General features: G+C 38.9%; 1 protein-coding gene across 1 annotated transcript in view; it reads right to left on the bottom strand.

The window, feature by feature from the left end:
- Nucleotides 1–574: 574 nt before the first annotated feature.
- Nucleotides 575–19,342, bottom strand: part of Kdm5a (lysine demethylase 5A) — a 69,929-nt gene continuing 51,161 nt past the window's right edge. Inside the window, exons 25-28 of the mRNA XM_040737443.1 lie at nt 17,225–17,384; nt 14,510–14,730; nt 11,962–12,372; nt 575–4,740 (exon numbers count right to left, since the gene is read on the bottom strand). Of these exons, the coding sequence (XP_040593377.1) occupies nt 4,534–4,740; nt 11,962–12,372; nt 14,510–14,730; nt 17,225–17,384 (999 nt within the window). The 3' untranslated portion in view covers nt 575–4,533. The remainder of the gene's footprint in view (nt 4,741–11,961; nt 12,373–14,509; nt 14,731–17,224; nt 17,385–19,342) is intronic.

Raw genomic sequence — 19,342 nt, 5'->3', positions numbered from 1 at the left:
TCTCGGAATTTACCTTTACGTGGTTACCATTTGAAATGACACCAAAATGTGCTGGGGTGAGAATTGGGATGGGGAATCTGAGCATAGGCACATGAAAAAAATTAGATGTAATAAAATTAGGCTCAGCTTCTTAAAATACATTGTTTAGACAAACATATCATTGGAGGAGGGCGTGATGGTATGTCTTTCCCCAGTGCACATCCTATGCTGCACAGTAGTGGGTGGATCCAGGCCAAGAGAACACTCCAATTTCTAAGACAGTAATATCCATTTTTTCCCTTTTTTTTTTTCCAGACAGGGTTTCTCTGTATTTTTTTGGAGGCTGTCCTGGAACTTTCTCTGTAGACCAGGGTGGCCTCGAACTCACAGAGATCTGCCTGCCTCTGCGTCCCGAGTGCTGGGATTAAAGGCATACGCCACCAATGCCTGGCCCATTTTTTCCCATTTATGCTATAAATGCCACTTGGCAAATCCATATTCAAAGTAATGGTGTAGTTTGATTTAAAGGAACAGGAGGTTTGGAAGGTGCTGTACTTAAGGGCCTGAAACAGAAGTAACATTCTACACACATGAAGATAATTCACATGTGAAACTTTATTGGACTTGGTCTTAGGGTTATATTGGGTATCAACAGTTTAAAATTTCCACAATTTTCAAAATTCACCTCAAATTGTTGCTTTCTCTTGCAAGTAGACTGACTGTCCTAACTTTTTGAAAGGTGGATTTAACTTCCCCTTTTCAAAATACTTTACTGGCTGACACATAAACATACTACAGAATTAAATCACTAACAGTTTTTCTTACTTTCGAGACAGTTTCTCCCTATTATGCAGCTCTGGCTGACCTGGAACACACTATTAAAACAGCCTGCCTGTCTCCCAGTGCCAGGATTAAAGGTGTGTGCCATCATACCCAGCTGACAAGCAGTTTCTTTACACGAACTGCATCCAGCAAACTAAAAAAAATTGACATTTTGTGGACCCTTGAGGACAAAAGCAGTGATGGAAGAAAAGCTAACTAAAGGATCTAGCTGTATCATGGGCAATCACAGATTTAATGTTTGCCTTCCAGCTCTTTGAAGTGTGGCATGCAGTAATTCATATCTCACTGAGGACAAGTCAAGAGTCAGACAGAACATGCTGGTTTACAGCAGCTTACTGAGGGAGCCACACCTCTCCATCTCCACATGGCTTCTGCAGGAACACCAAAGATGAAATAACATTTGTGAGAGGATGACGACGCCTCTTCCCCTAACTAGGGACTAGTAACTATTGCTACCTTGTACTTCTGAATGTGGGGACTGGATAGAGTTCTAATGACTTGCTGCTGCTGCTGCTACTACTACTACTATTTTTTGAGACAGGGTCTTACTATGTAGCCCTGGCTAGTGTGGAACTTGCTGTGTAGACAAGGATGGCCTTGAACTCCTGCCTCTGCCTCCCAAGTACTGGGATTAGTGTGTATACCACCACACTCTGCAGATTTCAACTTTTTGCATTCATTTGACTTGTCAAAATATCTTAATAAAGGCAGTGCAAAAAGTTTTAAAAAATATCAAATGCTTAAGTAAGCTTAAGTTAAAACATTAGTAAAGAAGAACTGCAACTCTGAGGAGACAGAAAAACATAAATCAAGTTTTAATACAAAATGTAAACAATACAGAAGAATGGAGTTAGTTGTAATTTTCATGAAACAATGTTTTACATTAGAACATCTACTTTTCCTTAAATAGATGACTCTTATTTCATTAACACACAAACTATAGGTTTTTTTTTTAATTTGTGGGTAGAGTGCTACTTTTTTCTCTTATATCCTTAGAAGAATTGTTTTTCTATATCTTAATTACTTCTAGTTTATGTGTCTATTTTCTTGATATATTTCTATGCACCACAAATGTGCAGTGCTCTTGGAGGCCAGAAGAGGATAGGATGCCCTAGAACTAGAGCTGCTGATGGTTGTGGGCCACCATGTAGTGTTGAGATTTGAACCTGGGTCTTCTGGAAGAGCAGCCAGTGTTTTTAACTGTTGAGACATTTTTCTAGCCCCTCTCTTGTGTTCTTTTGAGTTTTGGTATAAATCTATGGTTAAGACAAACCAAATTCCTCAATAAGTACAGAAAGAGTCTATGAATCAATTAAATTATATATTTAAAAGTTTCAAAATATTAGAAGATGACAGGCAGCTGGTCACAGGTACAGACTGCCTATTTCTGAGGTCTCCAATGGACAAACATTGTACAAGGTACACAAATCATTCCCCAAACAGTCACCTTTCAGCATCCTCATGACCCTGTTCTGTTGATATTGGAAGGAAAATCAAATTATTTAAGTGCATTCTGGAATTCCATCACTTACATTTTAAATTTCTGAAGGGTGGGAGAACACTCAATTTTTAAACCACAAGTATTTCAAGTCTTTTACAAAGACAAAAATGTTAAAAAAAAATTGTGCTTTTTTTTTCATTATAACAACAACCAAATAAAATTCTTAAGTGATAATCTTCATAGTTTGGCCAAATAAAAATGTGCAAAATTAACTAATTACTTAATTAACATGTAACCGCTACTTACACCTACATGGAGATGGAAATTCAAGACACAAACACAGCACACATTCAAACCACATAACTGGTTAAGATATTCAAATGTTATCTAATAAGCGAAGAGACCAAAAAGTAGGTAGTATAAACCAGAAACTGGATGTTGTACCTACAGCCGTACCACCTGCATGTGTATGTCTCATCTGACCTCGGATGCTAAGCAGGGTCAAGCCTGGTTAGCACTTGGGAGAAGGCGTTTTGTAAGAAGACCTTTTCCCTTAAGATGCCTTTTGAGGTAACCCTCATACCCACACAGTCTGTAACTGGACAGTACATCTCACTTCTAGTTACTAGAAGACATTTCCTTAAGAGACTGGGGCAAAGGGGAGCAGAGACTAGAAACTTTCTAGGTTTGCTCAATGCCCCCTTTAAAAAGACAACTGATGAGTTTAAGTCAAACTTCAGATTTTTAAACCAAAATAAAGAACACAGGATAGTGAAGATAAATATTTTTAGAAAACATTTTTTGTCCTTTAAAATATATTAGTCCTCTTCTAGTAGGAGTTTACAGAGTACACCTAACACCTTTATAAGAACACAGAACACAACAGGGGAGAGGACACAGCACCATAGTTTCAAACATACAAAACATTCAGCACTGACTAGGTAAGACCAAGCTGCCCAACAGACAGGGACAAGTCCCAACACGGAGGAAATATATTATCTATTTGAATACAAGAAAAGTGGAAGATATGTTGAGGTGAAAATGGAGAAGGGAGTGCTAACTCCTTGTACTACAAGGAAGGAATGGGATTTCTTTATCAAAAAGCAGAAAGAGAATGCAAGCTCCCAAGTGGATTTTTGATGCTCAAACTTTGTCATACGCTGCTGGTAACAGTAAATATATATATATATATATCTATATTCATATATGTATATTAAAAAAGGAAAAATAATCTATAGAACAGTCAGTAGTCAGAGACATTTAGAAAAAAGTAAAAACAAGTCTTTCTTTCTTTTTAAAAACGGATTTACTAAAACAGCTTCACACCCAGAAGATCTATAACCCCACATCCTCTGATGAAGCCATGGTGTTATTAACATCTTCTGGGGCCATGTTGGAAACTACAGGCATTAGGGTTAGGGCTGCAAGGCAAAAGCTGTTATTTGCCAGTCTTGCTTATGGCCATGCCTGAAGCATGGTGGAGTCTGGAATACTTGTGAATGAGGGTTTCCCAGATAAGCATGCATCACTGAGGCTCAGTAAAAGGTTCTCATTAGTCATCCCTACTCCTTCCAGGAACCTGGATCCATGTACCTCTCCTCTAAAACAGACCCAGTCAAACTTCTCAAACCAATGGGCTACTTGCCTTGAAATATGAAAAAACCTTCTTCCTAGAATCCAGTATAGGCAGATTTTCTAGCCTGCTGACATCCTCCTGAGGAAAGTGAGGGGCTCTTTTGGAGGAATTTCTTACTGGTATAATAAGCACAAGCAGCTGACGTCTACAGACTGCACTGCCACCCCGAGACTTCTAAAAGGGATAACCTGGGCCTGCTCTTCCTAACTGGATTAGCAGAGCATAAATGCCAGTAATTATGACAATCAGGGAACCACCTCTAGGTTGTAACCTTCTACAACTAGTTTCAATTGGTCACAAGCCACATCTTATATGCCCAACAAGCATATCAAGGTGTTAATGCCAAACAGCCTTCCAAGAGTTCCATCAAGAACCTGGCCTTAATGCAGCAACCCATACTCAAAGGAGTCAAGAGCTGAAATACTGGCTGCTGTACCAAAGAAGACATCCTCTGCACAGATGATTGAGAATGTAGCCCACACAATCCATGCACAGAGGAAGCCAGAGGAGGACTTTCTCTGAAGTCCATTCATCTTTGGAAACAACATTCCGAGTGGTCAGAACCACTCTGCTTGATGAGTAAGGTCTCAATGTAGTTCACTTTCCCCCATGTTGCAAGCTAACCAAGCATCTGCTAACTGGTCTCTTTAAGATCCTCCATTGGTAGTTTGTAGCTCATTATGAAGGGAGGAGGTGGTGCTTGGCCTGGGCTATCTGGCCCCTGCTTCTTTGCACAGTTTATACAGATGTAATCTTCATTTTCAGCCATTTCTGGTGATACACCAACACAAACTTGATGAAACCACTCATCACAGCCACCATCACATTGCACCCAGTCTACCTGTAGAAGGTAAAGATTGGGAAATGTTTAGTATCATAACAGTAAGATCATAATAAAAGCAAACCAAAGAGCTTTCTTGGCTTAAAGAAGAGCAAACAATTGGGATATCCAGAGATAGATATGACTTCTTATGGGGTTATTTTTCAAAGAAAGAAGCTGATAAGTTAATACCCCCAAACTATATTTTACCATAGTGTGTCCACAAAATTAGGCCTCTTAGGTACTCTATTACCTCATGAATACCTGGGTTCCTTGCGAGGCAGAAACATGATTGGGGAATACTTGACAAAAAAGAAACTTCTAATAGAGCAGCCAAGTAGTTTTAGCTAATATTAACAATTTCTAGGCTCTAAGACAATGCAATTAACAATCAAGAAAGGAAGAGTACAACAATGTGAGGCAATCCTGTGGATTAGCTTTATTTCAAAGAGATAAGCCAAAGTACTAAGAGCATTAAATACCTTTTTAGAAAAGCAGTCACATAGGCCACTTTTAAAACTACTATTTTTTATTCTTCTCTTCTTCCGTTACAAATACAACTCCCTATAAAAAGTTAGCAAATATCAGAGGTCAAATCTTACAAGTTAACCAATTACAACAGTCAAAGACACAGGTCAATCGATTACTCTGAGGTTTAAAATTAGTCTGAAAAAAATGACAGGTGTCAGCGGCAGATGCCAAGCAAACACTGATCCTTCAGAGCCTTCAGTGACTACAGGAGACAGGAAAGGGTTTGGTGACTTTACACCTCGCATTTGTAGTAGAGCAAAAGTGTAATGTCAGGCTTTTCTGTTTGGAAGGTGACAGTGGTTCTTATATTTAACATCAGTATAGACAAGAATCTATCAAGATGAAAAGAGCTGCAGCCAGCTTCCATCACAACAAAAAGGCTGATCACTAGGGTGGCGATTCAGGAAGTCACTTAAAACTGAGTTTTACCAAACACTAGAACAAAGGAAAATGAAGTCCCTCAGCACAGCCAGAGAAGAAAAAAAGGAGGCCTTGGCTAGCAAAGTAAGTTTTATTTTGGCAAAGTGAGTGGTTTTCAAAATGTTTCCATAGCTTGTAAAATTTATGTAATAAAGGATGGAAAATTATTTATTAAAAATTGTTCATTTGGCTTTTATCATTTGTCTTCTAAATACTCTTAAATATTTGTATTTTTTTTTCTTCGTGTAATCAAATTCTTTAGGTGTTCCCCCAGGCATACAATCTTATTGTGTAGCCCAGGCTAGCCTTAAACTTCATTTTCAGTCTAGTTCTCTGCCAGGTTCAAATGAGATTAGCCTCTACAATGATGGGATCTTATTGCAAAGTTGTAAGCGTATTAAGCAAAGGAAAGTCCACACTTAGAACTGAGTGTGGACTTTAAGACATTCTAGATAATTCAGACCACTTTGTCTCTTCTTTGTGATAGTGCTTCCCGTAAGCTCAGAGCTACTTAACTACTCCCACCTAAACTAAATTCCATTTCTTTGTAACTACACGTATGTTTGCCTCAGAAGAAAGCAAAAGTATAGTTAAGAAACAGATCACAACGATCCTGATGCAACCAGAGAAAAATTAGGAGATAATAAGGTATAGAATAAAACAAATATAAAGGAGTTGTAGGAAAGTAAACATTTATAAACTGCTAACTATTGCAAGTGAATTGAAGATGAGTGCTTTGAGTACTTGGAACTTATAAAGGAATTAGAAAAATGACCTTCATTTCAAGGGGTTGCATTGATTAGAGATACTATGATCCCTGTACACCCCTTCCCCCCAGTACTTCTCTTTGAAGCCCTGGAACATGTACTGTAGGGCCAGGCTGGCCTCCAACTCAGAGATACACTTGCCTCTGCCTTCCAAGTGCTGGGATTAAAGGTTTGTGCCACCATGCCCAGTTACTGTGATGTTTTATGATGCCACCACACCCCACCCCAAACAGATTCCTCTAATCCTATTGATCCAACAAAGTCCTCAGTTATGCTAGTCCACAGTAAAACTGCTACAAATTTAGAAGTATCTGCTACCAAAAAACAAAACAAACAAAAGCCCACAACAAAAAGCAAACAAAAAATGGCATTCAATGTTTTTTTTTTTAAAGTTTTCACTGTACCCACTGGCTTCCAGTTTCTGAAAACTAAATACTATTTTCTTTCAAGTAAGAAAGTCATAGTCGGGGGCTGGAGAGATGGCTCAGAGGTTAAGAGCATTGACTGCTCTTCCAGAGGTCCTGAGTTCAATTTCCAGCAACCACATGGTGGCTCACAACCATCTGTAATGAGATCGGTGCCCTCTTCTGGCCTGTGGACATACATGCAGACAGAACACTGTATGCATAACAAATAAATAAATAAATAAATAAATAAATAAATAAATAAATAAATAAATAAATCTTAAAAAAAAAAAAAAAGACATAGTCAGGGATGGTGGCACACACCTTTAATCCCACCATTTGAGAGGCAGAGGCAGCAGACCTCTGCAAATCTCTGCAAGTTTGAGGCCACGCTAGTCTACAAAGTGAGTTCCGGGACAGACAAGGCTGTAACACAGAGAAAGAAACCCTGTCTCAAAAAACAAAACAAACAACTGTTATTTTCTCTTGTGTGGTTTTTGACTAGAAGTACCTTTCTAATCCTAGCTCTTTGACTATTTCAGAGAAAGATATCATTTTCCTTTAGTTAATCATTGATGCACAGATGCTATTGCAGTCTTTTGGTTATATAATACAGTAAGGAAAACTATACCCTTCACTTATCAATTCCTGTATGAACCATCAACCTGAATTCCACTGCCACATGAAAAGCCCCACAGGATCACAAAGCAAACTAAAGTTCCGAATGACAACTGAATCCACAGACAATTCTGAGAGAGGCAGCAACCTATGCAGTAACTTAAAAGTTTGTATGTATGGAATCTGGCTAACTGCATACTACATTCTAATAGTTAAACCCACTTTCATTCACTGTTAGGGAAAAGGGCTTCATCACTTAGTAAATTAAAAAAAAAAGAGAAAAAAAGAAAAAAGAGAACTAATTCCTCCAAAATGCAAGCATGGTGGCAGGTGTCTATAGTCCCATTATTTTGAGAGGATGAGGCAGGAGGATCCTTTGAAGACTATGGAACTTCTTGTAGCATAGCAATACCTTGGATCTTAACAAACAGAAAACCCACAACTGCCATGATCTGATGAATTAACTGGTAAAAATCTAATAATACAGTATAATACAGAAATAGGGTCAGAAAGATCTCTTGTACATAGGAGCACTTGTTGCCAAGCCTGACAACCAATGTGAGTGGACTCCATATGGGGAAGAGAAAACTGACTACTGCTCTCTTTCTGCCAGGTGAACACCCTCCTCACACACGTTAAATAATATATTGAGGGTGGGTGCTCAGTAGTAGGAATGCTTACTTAGTATTTTTAAGGATTTAAGGACGTGGGTTTCATGCCCAGTACAATCAACAGAGAAAAGAAACAGAATGTGAAGAGAGGCAAACAGAGTAGCAGAAATAATGATAGCCTGACATTTTTGTTTTGTTGTATGATTTCACACTCAGACTTAAGTTCTTGGCAATTTGTATTTTGTTCAGACCTTAAAGCATAATACTGTTGGGGGAGAAAAGAGAAAACTGTATTTAATGATCTTTTAAAATCAACGAATAGCAAACACTAAATATGTGAGGCAGGAATTTATAAATTTAGGTATTTTAATTTATTGTAACAATTCTTATATTAAGAAGTGACCAATAAAAAGTTCCGGAGAGAAAACCTGAATCATATGTAAAATGGTTATTCATTTTTCATTTTTTTGGGGGGTAGGGTCTTACTATAGCCTTGGCTGTCCTCAAATTCACAGAGATCTACCTGCCTCTGCCTCCCAGGAATTAAAGGTGTGTGCCACTACCGCCCACCAAGATTAACTCTTTTAAGCATGCATCACTGTTAACACAAATAAGATAGATATAGAAGCAGACCTCAGGAAGAAAAAGCTTCTGGATTTTAGAACATTTCTAAAAATTCCTCTATATTGTTTTAAAAGTTAATTTTAGCTCAAACTTTTGTAACTGATTGAAAAATAGTCTTTTTGAAACCACCATACTCTGGTGTTTTCTTTCTTTACTCCTGGTAAACTATTTTGAAATTAAGCTAGGGAGATTCAGTAAACACTTTTTAAAAGAATACTTATCAACCTTTCAGTTTTTAGAAAAAATAATAACCATTACTGATAAGAGAAATGATGAAGGGACATTCAGATAAAAACCAATGATCTCTAAGGTTTTTCTTTATTGCATATTTCCCTGAAAAAGTGTTTTTCTTATCTAAAGCTATACATCATTTGTTAGATATTTAACTACCAATTAAGAAAGTTGAAAATTCTTAAATTAGTAAAACTAGTGTCAGAAAAATTGCAAAATAGTAAAGGCAGATGAAATATTTATAATCTGAAATAATCTACATAGATTAACAGTTTAATATAGACATTTTCCCTGAATATGTAGTTAAATGTTTTATCAAAATGTACCCACACGCCGGGCGTTGGTGGCGCATGCCTTTAATCCCAGCACTCGGGAGGCAGAGGCAGGCGGATCTCTGTGAGTTCGAGGCCAGCCTGGTCTACAAAGTGAGTTCCAGGACAGCCTCCAAAGCTACAGAGAAACCCTGTCTCGAAAAACCAAAAGTACCCACATAAATACTAATTATTATAGGAGCAAATCTCATGGTTCATTGAAAAGTAATGATCACCTCTTTACACTTATACACTTCCTGTTATTAAGTGTTTTCACAGACTCTGTCCTCTTTTTTATATGTTAGTTTATATTTAATTGTATAGTGAATGGGGGGTGGTGGTGCCTGAAGTGTTGCTTGCTGAAGGAAGAGCATAGGGATAATAAGTGTATTTATATATTGCTAGCATTGAAATTATTAAAACTTAGCTAAAGAAGAGAGAAGAATGATCTAACAACAATGAGCTGCTAATATTTTCATAGCCAAAGGAAAAAAGCTAATCTTCCATCAACCATTTAAGTAAATAAATGAAAAATTATCCAGGAGTTGGGAACTTGATAGAGAACTTGAATCTGGAACAAAGAGCCAGAGTTAGCTTTTGGTTTTGGGGCTCTACCACTGGTTTAGTTCTGTAACTTTGGTCACATCATATTTGCAAATATGAGGAGCTAGAACAAGAGACTTCTTGGCCCCTTTCAGGCTCTAAAAATATGTTAAGTGGGGCACAACCTCCAAGAAACAGTGATACAGTTTTACTTATCTTTTTTTGGGGGGGGGGTGGGCTCGAGACAGGGTTTCTCTGTGGCTTTGAAGGCTGTATAGGAACTAGTTCTTGTAGACCAGGCTGGACCATCCAGAGATCTGACTGCCTCTGATTCCCAAATGCTGGGATTAAAGGTGTGTACCGTATCTTTTATATCCAAACTGAGGAATATTTCAAATCCGGAACATGAAATGGTCTGGGAATACACACTATAGCCTGTGTATGTGGTGGCAGAGGTCAACAGCAGGCATCTTCCTCTAGTGTTCCACCTTACTTTTGACATAGGATCTCTCACTGACCCTGGAGTTAAGCAAGAGGTAAGTTTGGAGGCTCCACATGTCTCCACCATCTGGCCTCCTTCCCCTCCTTTGCCTCAGGGTGCTGTTGTTACAGCCCAGCCTTTATATAGGTTCTTGTACTCAGAACCTTGCATGTAAGTACTTCAACAGCTGAGCTTTCTCCCTAGCCCTTTAAAATTATAAACTTATTGGTTTTAAAATTTATTGTTTAGACAAGGTCTCACTAGGTAGCCCAAGTTGGTCTCTAAACTGAAACCCTCATTTTCTGTGCCACCCAGGTGCTGAATTACAAATGTGCACCACCACAATGGCTCCTTATTAGTATTTATGACAGGAAGAATAAAAGATGTCACCTATCACTTAAATAATTTTCCCCCTCAATAGTCTGTCCGTTTCCCCAAGATATTAGCAGGACTATTGCCTGAAAAACATCCAACCCTGAATTACTGTACTTAAAATTGAGGGTTAAAAAAATAACTACATGTGGCCGGGCGGTGGTGGCGCACACCTTTAATCCCAGCACTCGGGAGGCAGAGGCAGGCGGATCTCAGTGAGTTCGAGGCTGGGCTGGACCGATAGCCTCCAAAACAATACAGAGAAACCCTGTCTCGTAAAAACCAACCCCCCCCCAAAAAAAAACAAAAAACAAAAACTACATGTATTTGAAATAGAGTCCGAGGACAGATGACACCTTGAGGAAGCCAGTTCCCTACTCCTATCATGTAGCCCTGGGAATGGACTCAGCTTGGTCAAGCTTGGTAACAAGCACCTTAAACCACTGAGTCATCTACAAGTCCAGGCTGGAAAATTTTAATTAACAATACCATTAAGAGTCTGAATTATTTGCTAAGGAAAAAAATCATATTCTACTTAAGAGAGTATCTTTCATCTAGAACGTAAGATAAGGATAGACTTTATTTTGAAGCTTTACCACATATTACATATGAAATACACTACTTGCCAAGAGTTTCAAGTAACTTTTCTATGCTTCTGTATATCTCTACGTAAAAGACTATTGTAGAATATTATTTTAAGGTGCTTAATTTTGTTTATGCCTGAAACATTTGTTTAATGATACAAAGAAGTGTTTGTTTAAATAAAATTCACCTGTAGTCAGAAGGCAGTGTCAGCAACTGATAGGAAGTTGTAGGGAGCAGCTAGGTGGAGAAGGGTTTATAAGGAGAGGCGAGAAAAAGCAGGAGAACTTCTTGGGAGATGAGGTGAGCTACGTGAGCTGCTATTCAGTCTGAGAAACAAGATTCTACCTCAACCTTTAAATCTTGAGTTCTTTAACAGTACAGAAATTTAAATGAGTTTCCTTAGCAGCTTTGAAAGAGTCCTCAGTGCCAGAGGGAACAGAATCCCCTCAGGCTTCTTGTTCTTGTGGCCTAACTGCTGCAGAGAAGTTGCAGTTGCTAAATAGGAGAGACGTAGCTTTAAAGACAACAACAATTAAAAAGAAAAACAAATGACTTTAAAAAATGTATTTCCTCCACTAAGTGGTGTCACTATTTAAAATGGTTCATAAAAACTGTAGAAAAAATTATGTTTGAAGTCCAAATCTGGAATCACAAACAACTGTTATCACACTGTTCATACATTTATCTCCACAAGCATTATCGGTCGGGCCCCTCACACCACCAGTCAATGAACCCTGCGCTCACCTTGTCCTTACACGGCCTTTGGCAGTTCTGTGCTGCGCACACGGCATTCTCATCATCGGATTCCTCTGCTCCTGACCAGTCATACTTTGAGGGGATATCCAGCACTTTTTTCTCTCTTTTCTTCTCAGTACTCTCTTTCACAGGCTCAACTTTGGCTGCAGCAGCCTTTTCTTTCTTTTTCTTTCTCTCTTCTTCTTTTGCTAGCTTCTTGGCCAATTTATTCAGCTCTTTTGATTTCTCCACATTTAATTTTAATTTCTTCTTTTTAGGTTTATCTATTTTCTTTAGCTCCTTGGTTTTCTGTTTTCCTTCTCCAAAAAACTGTTCCACCTTCTCTAGTTTCCGTTTCCGTTTCTTCTCTGAAGAATCCTTTCCCTTCATTTTTAGTGGTTTCTCTTCCATGCTATCATCCTTCAAAAATATAAAATTAACCAGCATTTTAATGGAAAGCTTAAAAAATGGTGTTATTCTTTTATGTGAGGTACTCAGAACAAATAAATTAGCAGACACAAAAAGTAGAATAGGGGCTGGAGAGATGGCTCAGAGGTTAAGAGCACTGACTGTTCTTCCAAAGGTCCTGAGTTCAATTCCCAGCAACCACATGGTGGCTCACAACCACCTTGAATGAGCTCTGATGCCTGCTGCTGGCATGCAGACAGAAGATTGTATACATAATAAAAAAAAAAAAAAAAAAAAAGTAGAATAGGCAGTGAAGGAGGGGAAACAGACTATATTGTTTGATGGTACAGATTTCTGTTTGGGATGATTATAGAGTTGTAGAAAACTGGGTATTGGTGGTATATATCTATAATCCCAGTACTTGGGAGACAGTGGCCAGTGGGTCGCTGCAGGTTCAAAGGCAGCTTGGTCTATATAGTGAGAGCATGTCTCAACTTCCCAACCCCCAAAATGAGTTCTAGGGACGGATTGTGTTGGTACTTGCATATAATATGAATGTAAATAATACAACTGAGCTGTCTATTAAAAAAAAAGTGATAGCTCTTGTTTTGTAGTCACTACATCAAAAAATTTTAAACTGCCACTAAGAAAGTTTGGGTTGCCAAAGTCCCTGTCTCACAAAAAAAAAAAAAAAAAGAAGGAAAATTAACTTTAACACCCCAGCACCCCAGAGGCAGTAGGTGCTCTCTTCAAGGTCAAAGATAGTTGAGGCTACATAATGAGACCTCTTTGAGACAGAATATTCAATGAAAAAAAAAAAAAAGAGTAGAAAATAATACCAACCCTATATTCAGAAATGGCATGCCTATGATCCTAGCATGATCAAAGGAGATCATGGATGTAAAAACACCATTATGTATAAACTGCTAATGTAAATGTAGCACATGACTGTGAAGTCTCCATTCTAACTAATCCAGTTCTACTTCCTCCCCTTTACCTCTTTTCCTAAGCACATGAGCGCGCACATGATATGTGTATACAAGTCGGAATGTGTGTGGAAGCCTGAAGTTGATGTCTGTGTCTTCCTCAATCACTCTCCACTTAAAACTGAGGTATGGTTTCTTTCCGAAGCTTAACATTTTTGCTAATGTTACTAGCCGGTTGGCTCCAGAGATTCCCGACCTTTGTCTCTCATACACTGGGATTACAGGAGGCTGGCCACCAAGATCACCTAGGTTTTTTGTTTGTTTTTGTTTTAAATGTCGGTGCTGGAGATGCAAACTCTGGTCCTCATATTGGCACAGCAAGCACTTAACCTACTGACCCATCTCCCCAGCTACACCTTTTAAAAACTACCACATTTACCCAATTCCCTACTCCTCCATACCCCAGACAGAGTTTCTGTATAGCCCTGGCTGTCCTTGAACTCACAGATTCGCCTGCCTCTGCCTCCTGAGAGTTGGGATTAAAGGTGTGTGCCACTAACCCCTGACCATATTTACCCAATTTTAAAATAACTGTTCTAAAATCATCTAAATTTAAAAACATAGAAAATTTAAATTGTATGTGTATGTGTGTATGTTTCTGTGTGGATATATGCATGTGAGTGGAGGGGTTTTTGGAGTAGAGAAAAGTGCTTCAGATCCCCTGAATTAGAATTAGAAGTGGTTATGAGACACCCAACGTGGTGCTAGGACTGGCCTACACCGTATACTGCAGTATATACTCTTAACCACTGATTCATCTCTCTAGACCCTAAACTGCTTGATTTTTTTTTGTTTTTTGTTTTTTCTTTTTGTTTCTGAGACAAGGGCTTCTGTAGCCGAGGTTGGGCTCAAAGAAGCCAAGGAGACATTGAATGCCTTATCGTCCTGCCTCCACTTCTGTTTTAGGATTACAAGCCTGTACCATACTTGGCTAAACTGTTTTTTTTTTTCCTTTGCTTTTTAAAAGCAGAAATAAAAGAACTATTACACAAATTTCAATAAAGAAAACAAAGGAACAAATACTTTTGCTTAAATAAAAGAATAAGACTGCCAAATTACTACCCACTCAGCCATCCCTTTGACAGCATCCACGGTACTACTAAGGACCTGTACATGTTAAATATCTTTTAAAATCACTATTGAAATTAGTAGGAAGTCCATACCTCCATGATATGTAAGAATCTGTCCTCTGAGGGTGGATGTGTGGCCTGCAGAATCCGCCATATGTGTTGTGTTTCATCCAGAGACACTTCTAGGAGGTCTCCAACCATCATGAGTTCTTCCAACTGGGCTTTTGCTCCAGGAGACAGCTCCAATACTGGAGGCTCCAAACTTCGGGGAACCAAAGGGCTCTTCCGAGGCTGCTTTCTTGGTGTGCTAGAACCTTTCCCCAAAGACATCATGAAACAAAGCAAAGAAGTGAAATTGATATACAAATGTTTTCAAAGTAAATGTTTAGGAAAGAAATTTACCTCTCCGCTCTATAGTAAATTTAGATAACTGAATTAATTATATTAGTATTAAAAGGGGGGCTGGGCAATGGTGGTGCACACCTTTAATCCCAGCACTTGGGAGGCAGAGGGAGGTCTGTTTGGTCTACAGAGCTAATTCCAGGACAGCTAGGACTGTTACACAGATAATCCTTATTTCAAAAAACAAAGCAAACAGAAAGAAACCTCCTCCCCAAACAAAGAAGTTTTGCCACTTGGAGTGGCCTCCCAAGTAGCTAGGATATAAGCACAAACTATCAGACTTTAAAATAAAAATGATGTAAAAAAATGAATACAGGAAGCTTGTGACATGGCTCAATGTGCATAGTATTTGCTACACAAGCATAAGGACCTGAGTTTGGATCCCCAGCATCCATCCACATGAAGCTGGGTGTGGCAGTAAGCAACTGTAACTGTAACTTAGTGCTGTGATATGGAGACAACCCAAAATCCCAGGGCCAGTCAGTCTAGTCCATCAGTGGGCTTCAGGTTCAGATGAGAGATCCTGTCACAAAAATCAAGACTGAAACTGACAGTGGAAGACACCTGACATCAGTGCAGAACTTTAAGCACATATACATCCAACCACCCACAGCTGCCCACACAGGAAGCCAAGATTCTAAGGGCCATCCTCAATAGCTGATTTAGAGTTTAAAACTGATTCTTTCAGGGCGACGGTGGTGCACATGTTAAACCCAGCACTAGGGATTGAAGGTAGGTAGATGCAGAAGGATCTCTGTGAACTAGAGGCCATTTTCCAGAGCAGTGAAGTAAAGTACTATTTATTTTCTCTAGGTAGAAGAAAAGTGAACATCATTGAGCAAGCACTCATCAAAAGAAAGAACTTTCTAACAATCAAGAATGGCAAAATCTAGAACTTGAGAGACGGCTCAGTGGTTAAAAACACTGCTCTCAGTCAGGCAGTGGTGATACACAACTTTAATCCCAGCACTCAAGAGGCAGAGGCAGGCGAATCTCAGTGACTTCAAGGCCAGCCTAGTATACAGAGTGAGTTCCAGAATAGGTTCCAAAGCTACAGAGAAACCCTGTCTTGAAACACCAAACAAACAAAACACTGCTCTTGCACAAGATACAGGTTCGATTCCCAGAACCCACATGGTAGCTTAAGATAGTTCCAAGGAATCCAATGCCCTCTTCTGACTTCCTCAGGCACCAGGCATACACACAGTGCACATATATACAAGCAGGCCAAACACTCATACACATTAAAAAAAGAAAAAAATCTTAAGACAAAACAAAACAAAACCCCCCACAATACTGAAGCCAAAACCAGAATGGTACATATTTGTAATTCCAGCACTCAGGAAGCTGAAGCAAGAGGATTGCTATAAATTTGAGGTCAACAAAGGCTACACAAAGAGAATCAGACCAGCTAAAGCTTTAAAATGAGACTCTGTCTCTAAACCCCAAAACAATAGTCTCCATAAAATAAAAGAACACCCAAGCCCAGTATGAATATTCTTTTTTTTATTCTTTTTTTTTAAATTTAGATAAGAAACAAGGTTGCTTCACAAGTCAGTTCCAGGTCCCTCTCCCTTTCCCTCCCCTCCTCCCGTGCCCTCCCCCACCCTCCCCCCCAGTATGAATATTCTTATGGAGCACTGAGTTTCTTGACATCTGGTATTGATCGAACAGAGATATGTAAAGGTCTGTCAGAGATGTTACACAAATAAGACACATGACCACCTGACTATAAAATTTCCCTAATCAGGATGATATAATTTTATTACCTTTTCATTCTATCATCTAATGACAGAAAATGAAAAGCGGATTTTGATTTTCCCCAACCACAATAGTATTTTCAAGTTCTTTTAGTAAGTGAAAACCATGTATGCATTCAAGAGGGATTGACAATCAGAATACAATGTCTTTTCTGTCTGTTTCAACTTACATTCTATAGATACATAATTTTATTTTGTTTTTCTCAGGGCTGAGGACCAAACCTAGGATTTGTACTTGCTAGGCAAACACTCTACCACTGAACTAAACCCCCAACCCTCATGTTTTATTTGGATACTTTTTAGTTATTGTGTGAGTTATAGGTGCACATGTGCCAAAGCACTCAGAAGTTCGACCACGGTGTCTTGAGTCCTTGTTGAGGGACTGGTTTCCCCTGCTGTGCTGCTTACTACAGACTAACTGGCCTGAGAATTACCAGCCGAATCTCCTGCTCCGACATGAGGATTCCAGATGCATGCCTGGTGCTTAACCATCTCCCAGGCCCATTTATATGTTTAGAAAGACAGGGTCTCATGTAGCCCAGGCTGCCCTAAAACCTGCTCTCCTGCCTTCATCTCCTAAGAGCTTGGATTACAAGAATTTGCCAGGATGCCCAGCTCCTACAGTCTTTCCAAGGGTAATTATTACCTTGAGAACAACTCTTAGAAGCAGAAGAATATGCATGCTCTGCACAGAATGAAGGTGCCGTCCACATGTGAGTCACTACTTCCTCAGACTTGATGGGAATTTCTTCATCACAAAAGAGATTGGGTTCTAGACTACTGGAGGACTTCACACTGGCTGTATCCTACGGAACAAAGAGAAGTTATCAGAATTATAACCACTTATTCTACAAAAACTTATAAATGAATGCTTTCAGGTTAAAAACTTCTGATATAAGACACTAAAAACATGAAATTAAGATTAACTATGATATTAATATAGAGAATTACAACACACACACACACACACACCTTAAATAACTTGAGCCCAAAAGGGAAAGTCAAACTAAAAATAATCTACAAAGATCCACATTAAATTACCTACCAAAATCTATTTAATTCCATATAAACATCCTTACTAACAAGAATCCTTCAATTTTTTTTATTTTTAGTTATGTATATGTGTGTGTGACTGTACATTTGATTACAAATACCAATTGAGGTCAAAGATATTGGTTCTTCTTGAGCTGGAATTACAGGTGGTTGTGAGCTACCCAATGTAGGTGATGGGAAACAAACTCAGGCCCTCTTCAAGAGAAGTATGTGCTCTTAACAGTAGAACCATCTCTCCAGCCCCAAGTTAGTAATTCATGATCTTTTCTTTTATTCTCTACCCAAGGCAGAGTTTCTCTGTGTAACATTCATAGTTGTCCTGGAACTCAATTTGTAGACCAGGCTGGCCTCGAACTCACAGAGATCAGCCTGTCTCTGCTTCCCAAGTGCTGGGATTAAAGGTGTGTGCCACCACTTAAGAGGAAGAAGGAAAGTTCAAATGTGAAATTTTAATCCCTTCTAAAGGTTTTCGAATCCACATACTCTTGCCAAGTGCCCTTATGTAATACAATGAAGAATTTGAATGGCAATAAACAAGTTATACAATTCTTCTATACAGTTCTAGCTAGGTTTCAGATGATTTCCAGGGACTTTTCTTCATCTTTATTATCACTTCAACTTTAAGTTTAACATCCGAGTTTCGGTAATTTTGGCCATTTTCTTTCCTGTGGTTGTAATAGTTTTCTTTAGTGTTAGTAAGTATATTTCTATGTTTGATTTGTCTAATCACAGAGTGCCTTCTTCTCTCTGAGTGGTACTGGGCACTGAGTTACTGCTCACTGAAAAAAGAAACCCCAAATAAAATCAGAAGAGGTATGTGAATCTATGTCTATTGATTTCAAGGCTAGCTTAGTCTAAATATTGAGTTCCAGGCCAGCTAGGACTTCATAGTAAAAACTCTGTCTCAACAAAAGAAAAAGGAGAAAAGGAAAGGGAAAGCAATGGATACAATAAGATAGGGCCGCGACTACCTCAGCAGGTAAGGGTACTTGTTACCAAGAATGATAAGTACGATCCCAAAGACCCATGTGGTGGAAGGAGAACTGACTTCCAAAAGTTGTCCTATGACCTCCATGTAAGTGTCATGGTGTGAATGAGTATGTGCACACAAACAAATGTGATTTTAAGAAATTTAAAATAAGGTGATGGCTTCTTGAGCAACCATATCCAAGATTAACTTCTGGTATCTACACACATGCATACTCAACCATATACATGACTGTACACTCACACATACCCACACAAGACTCCGCCACAGAATTTTTAGATTTGAGAGATGGTTAAGTGGCTAAAAGCACTTGCTACTTTTGCAGAGGACTGGGGTTTGATTCTCAGGCAAAGTACTCATACACATAAAAAAATAAATAAATAAAATAAACTTTTAGATATGGTAAATGCTTTAAGCAAGCAGTAGGACACAAAATCAACAGAAAAATCAGTAGCTTCAGCTGGGAGATGGGTCACAGTCATTAAAATGACTCAAACACAAGAACATTGAATCTGATCCCCAGTTTCTATGTAGAAAAATAAAGTCAGATATGGCAGCACACCAGTGCTCTAAGAGCTGGGGAGATGGAGACAGAAAAAGTCCTGGGGCTTTCTGGCCCTAGGTTGTGGAGATGGCTTTGTAGATAAAAGTGTTTGCTGCAGGGCTGGAGAGATGGCTCAGAGGTTAAGAGCACTGGCTGCTGTTCCAGAGGTCCTGAGTTCT

This window comes from Mesocricetus auratus, unplaced genomic scaffold (assembly GCF_017639785.1).
Source record: "Mesocricetus auratus isolate SY011 unplaced genomic scaffold, BCM_Maur_2.0 Super-Scaffold_100676, whole genome shotgun sequence".
NCBI lineage: Eukaryota > Metazoa > Chordata > Mammalia > Rodentia > Cricetidae > Mesocricetus > Mesocricetus auratus.
Note: the sequence above shows the minus strand (reverse complement) of the source record. Positions and strands in the feature narration are given on the sequence as shown.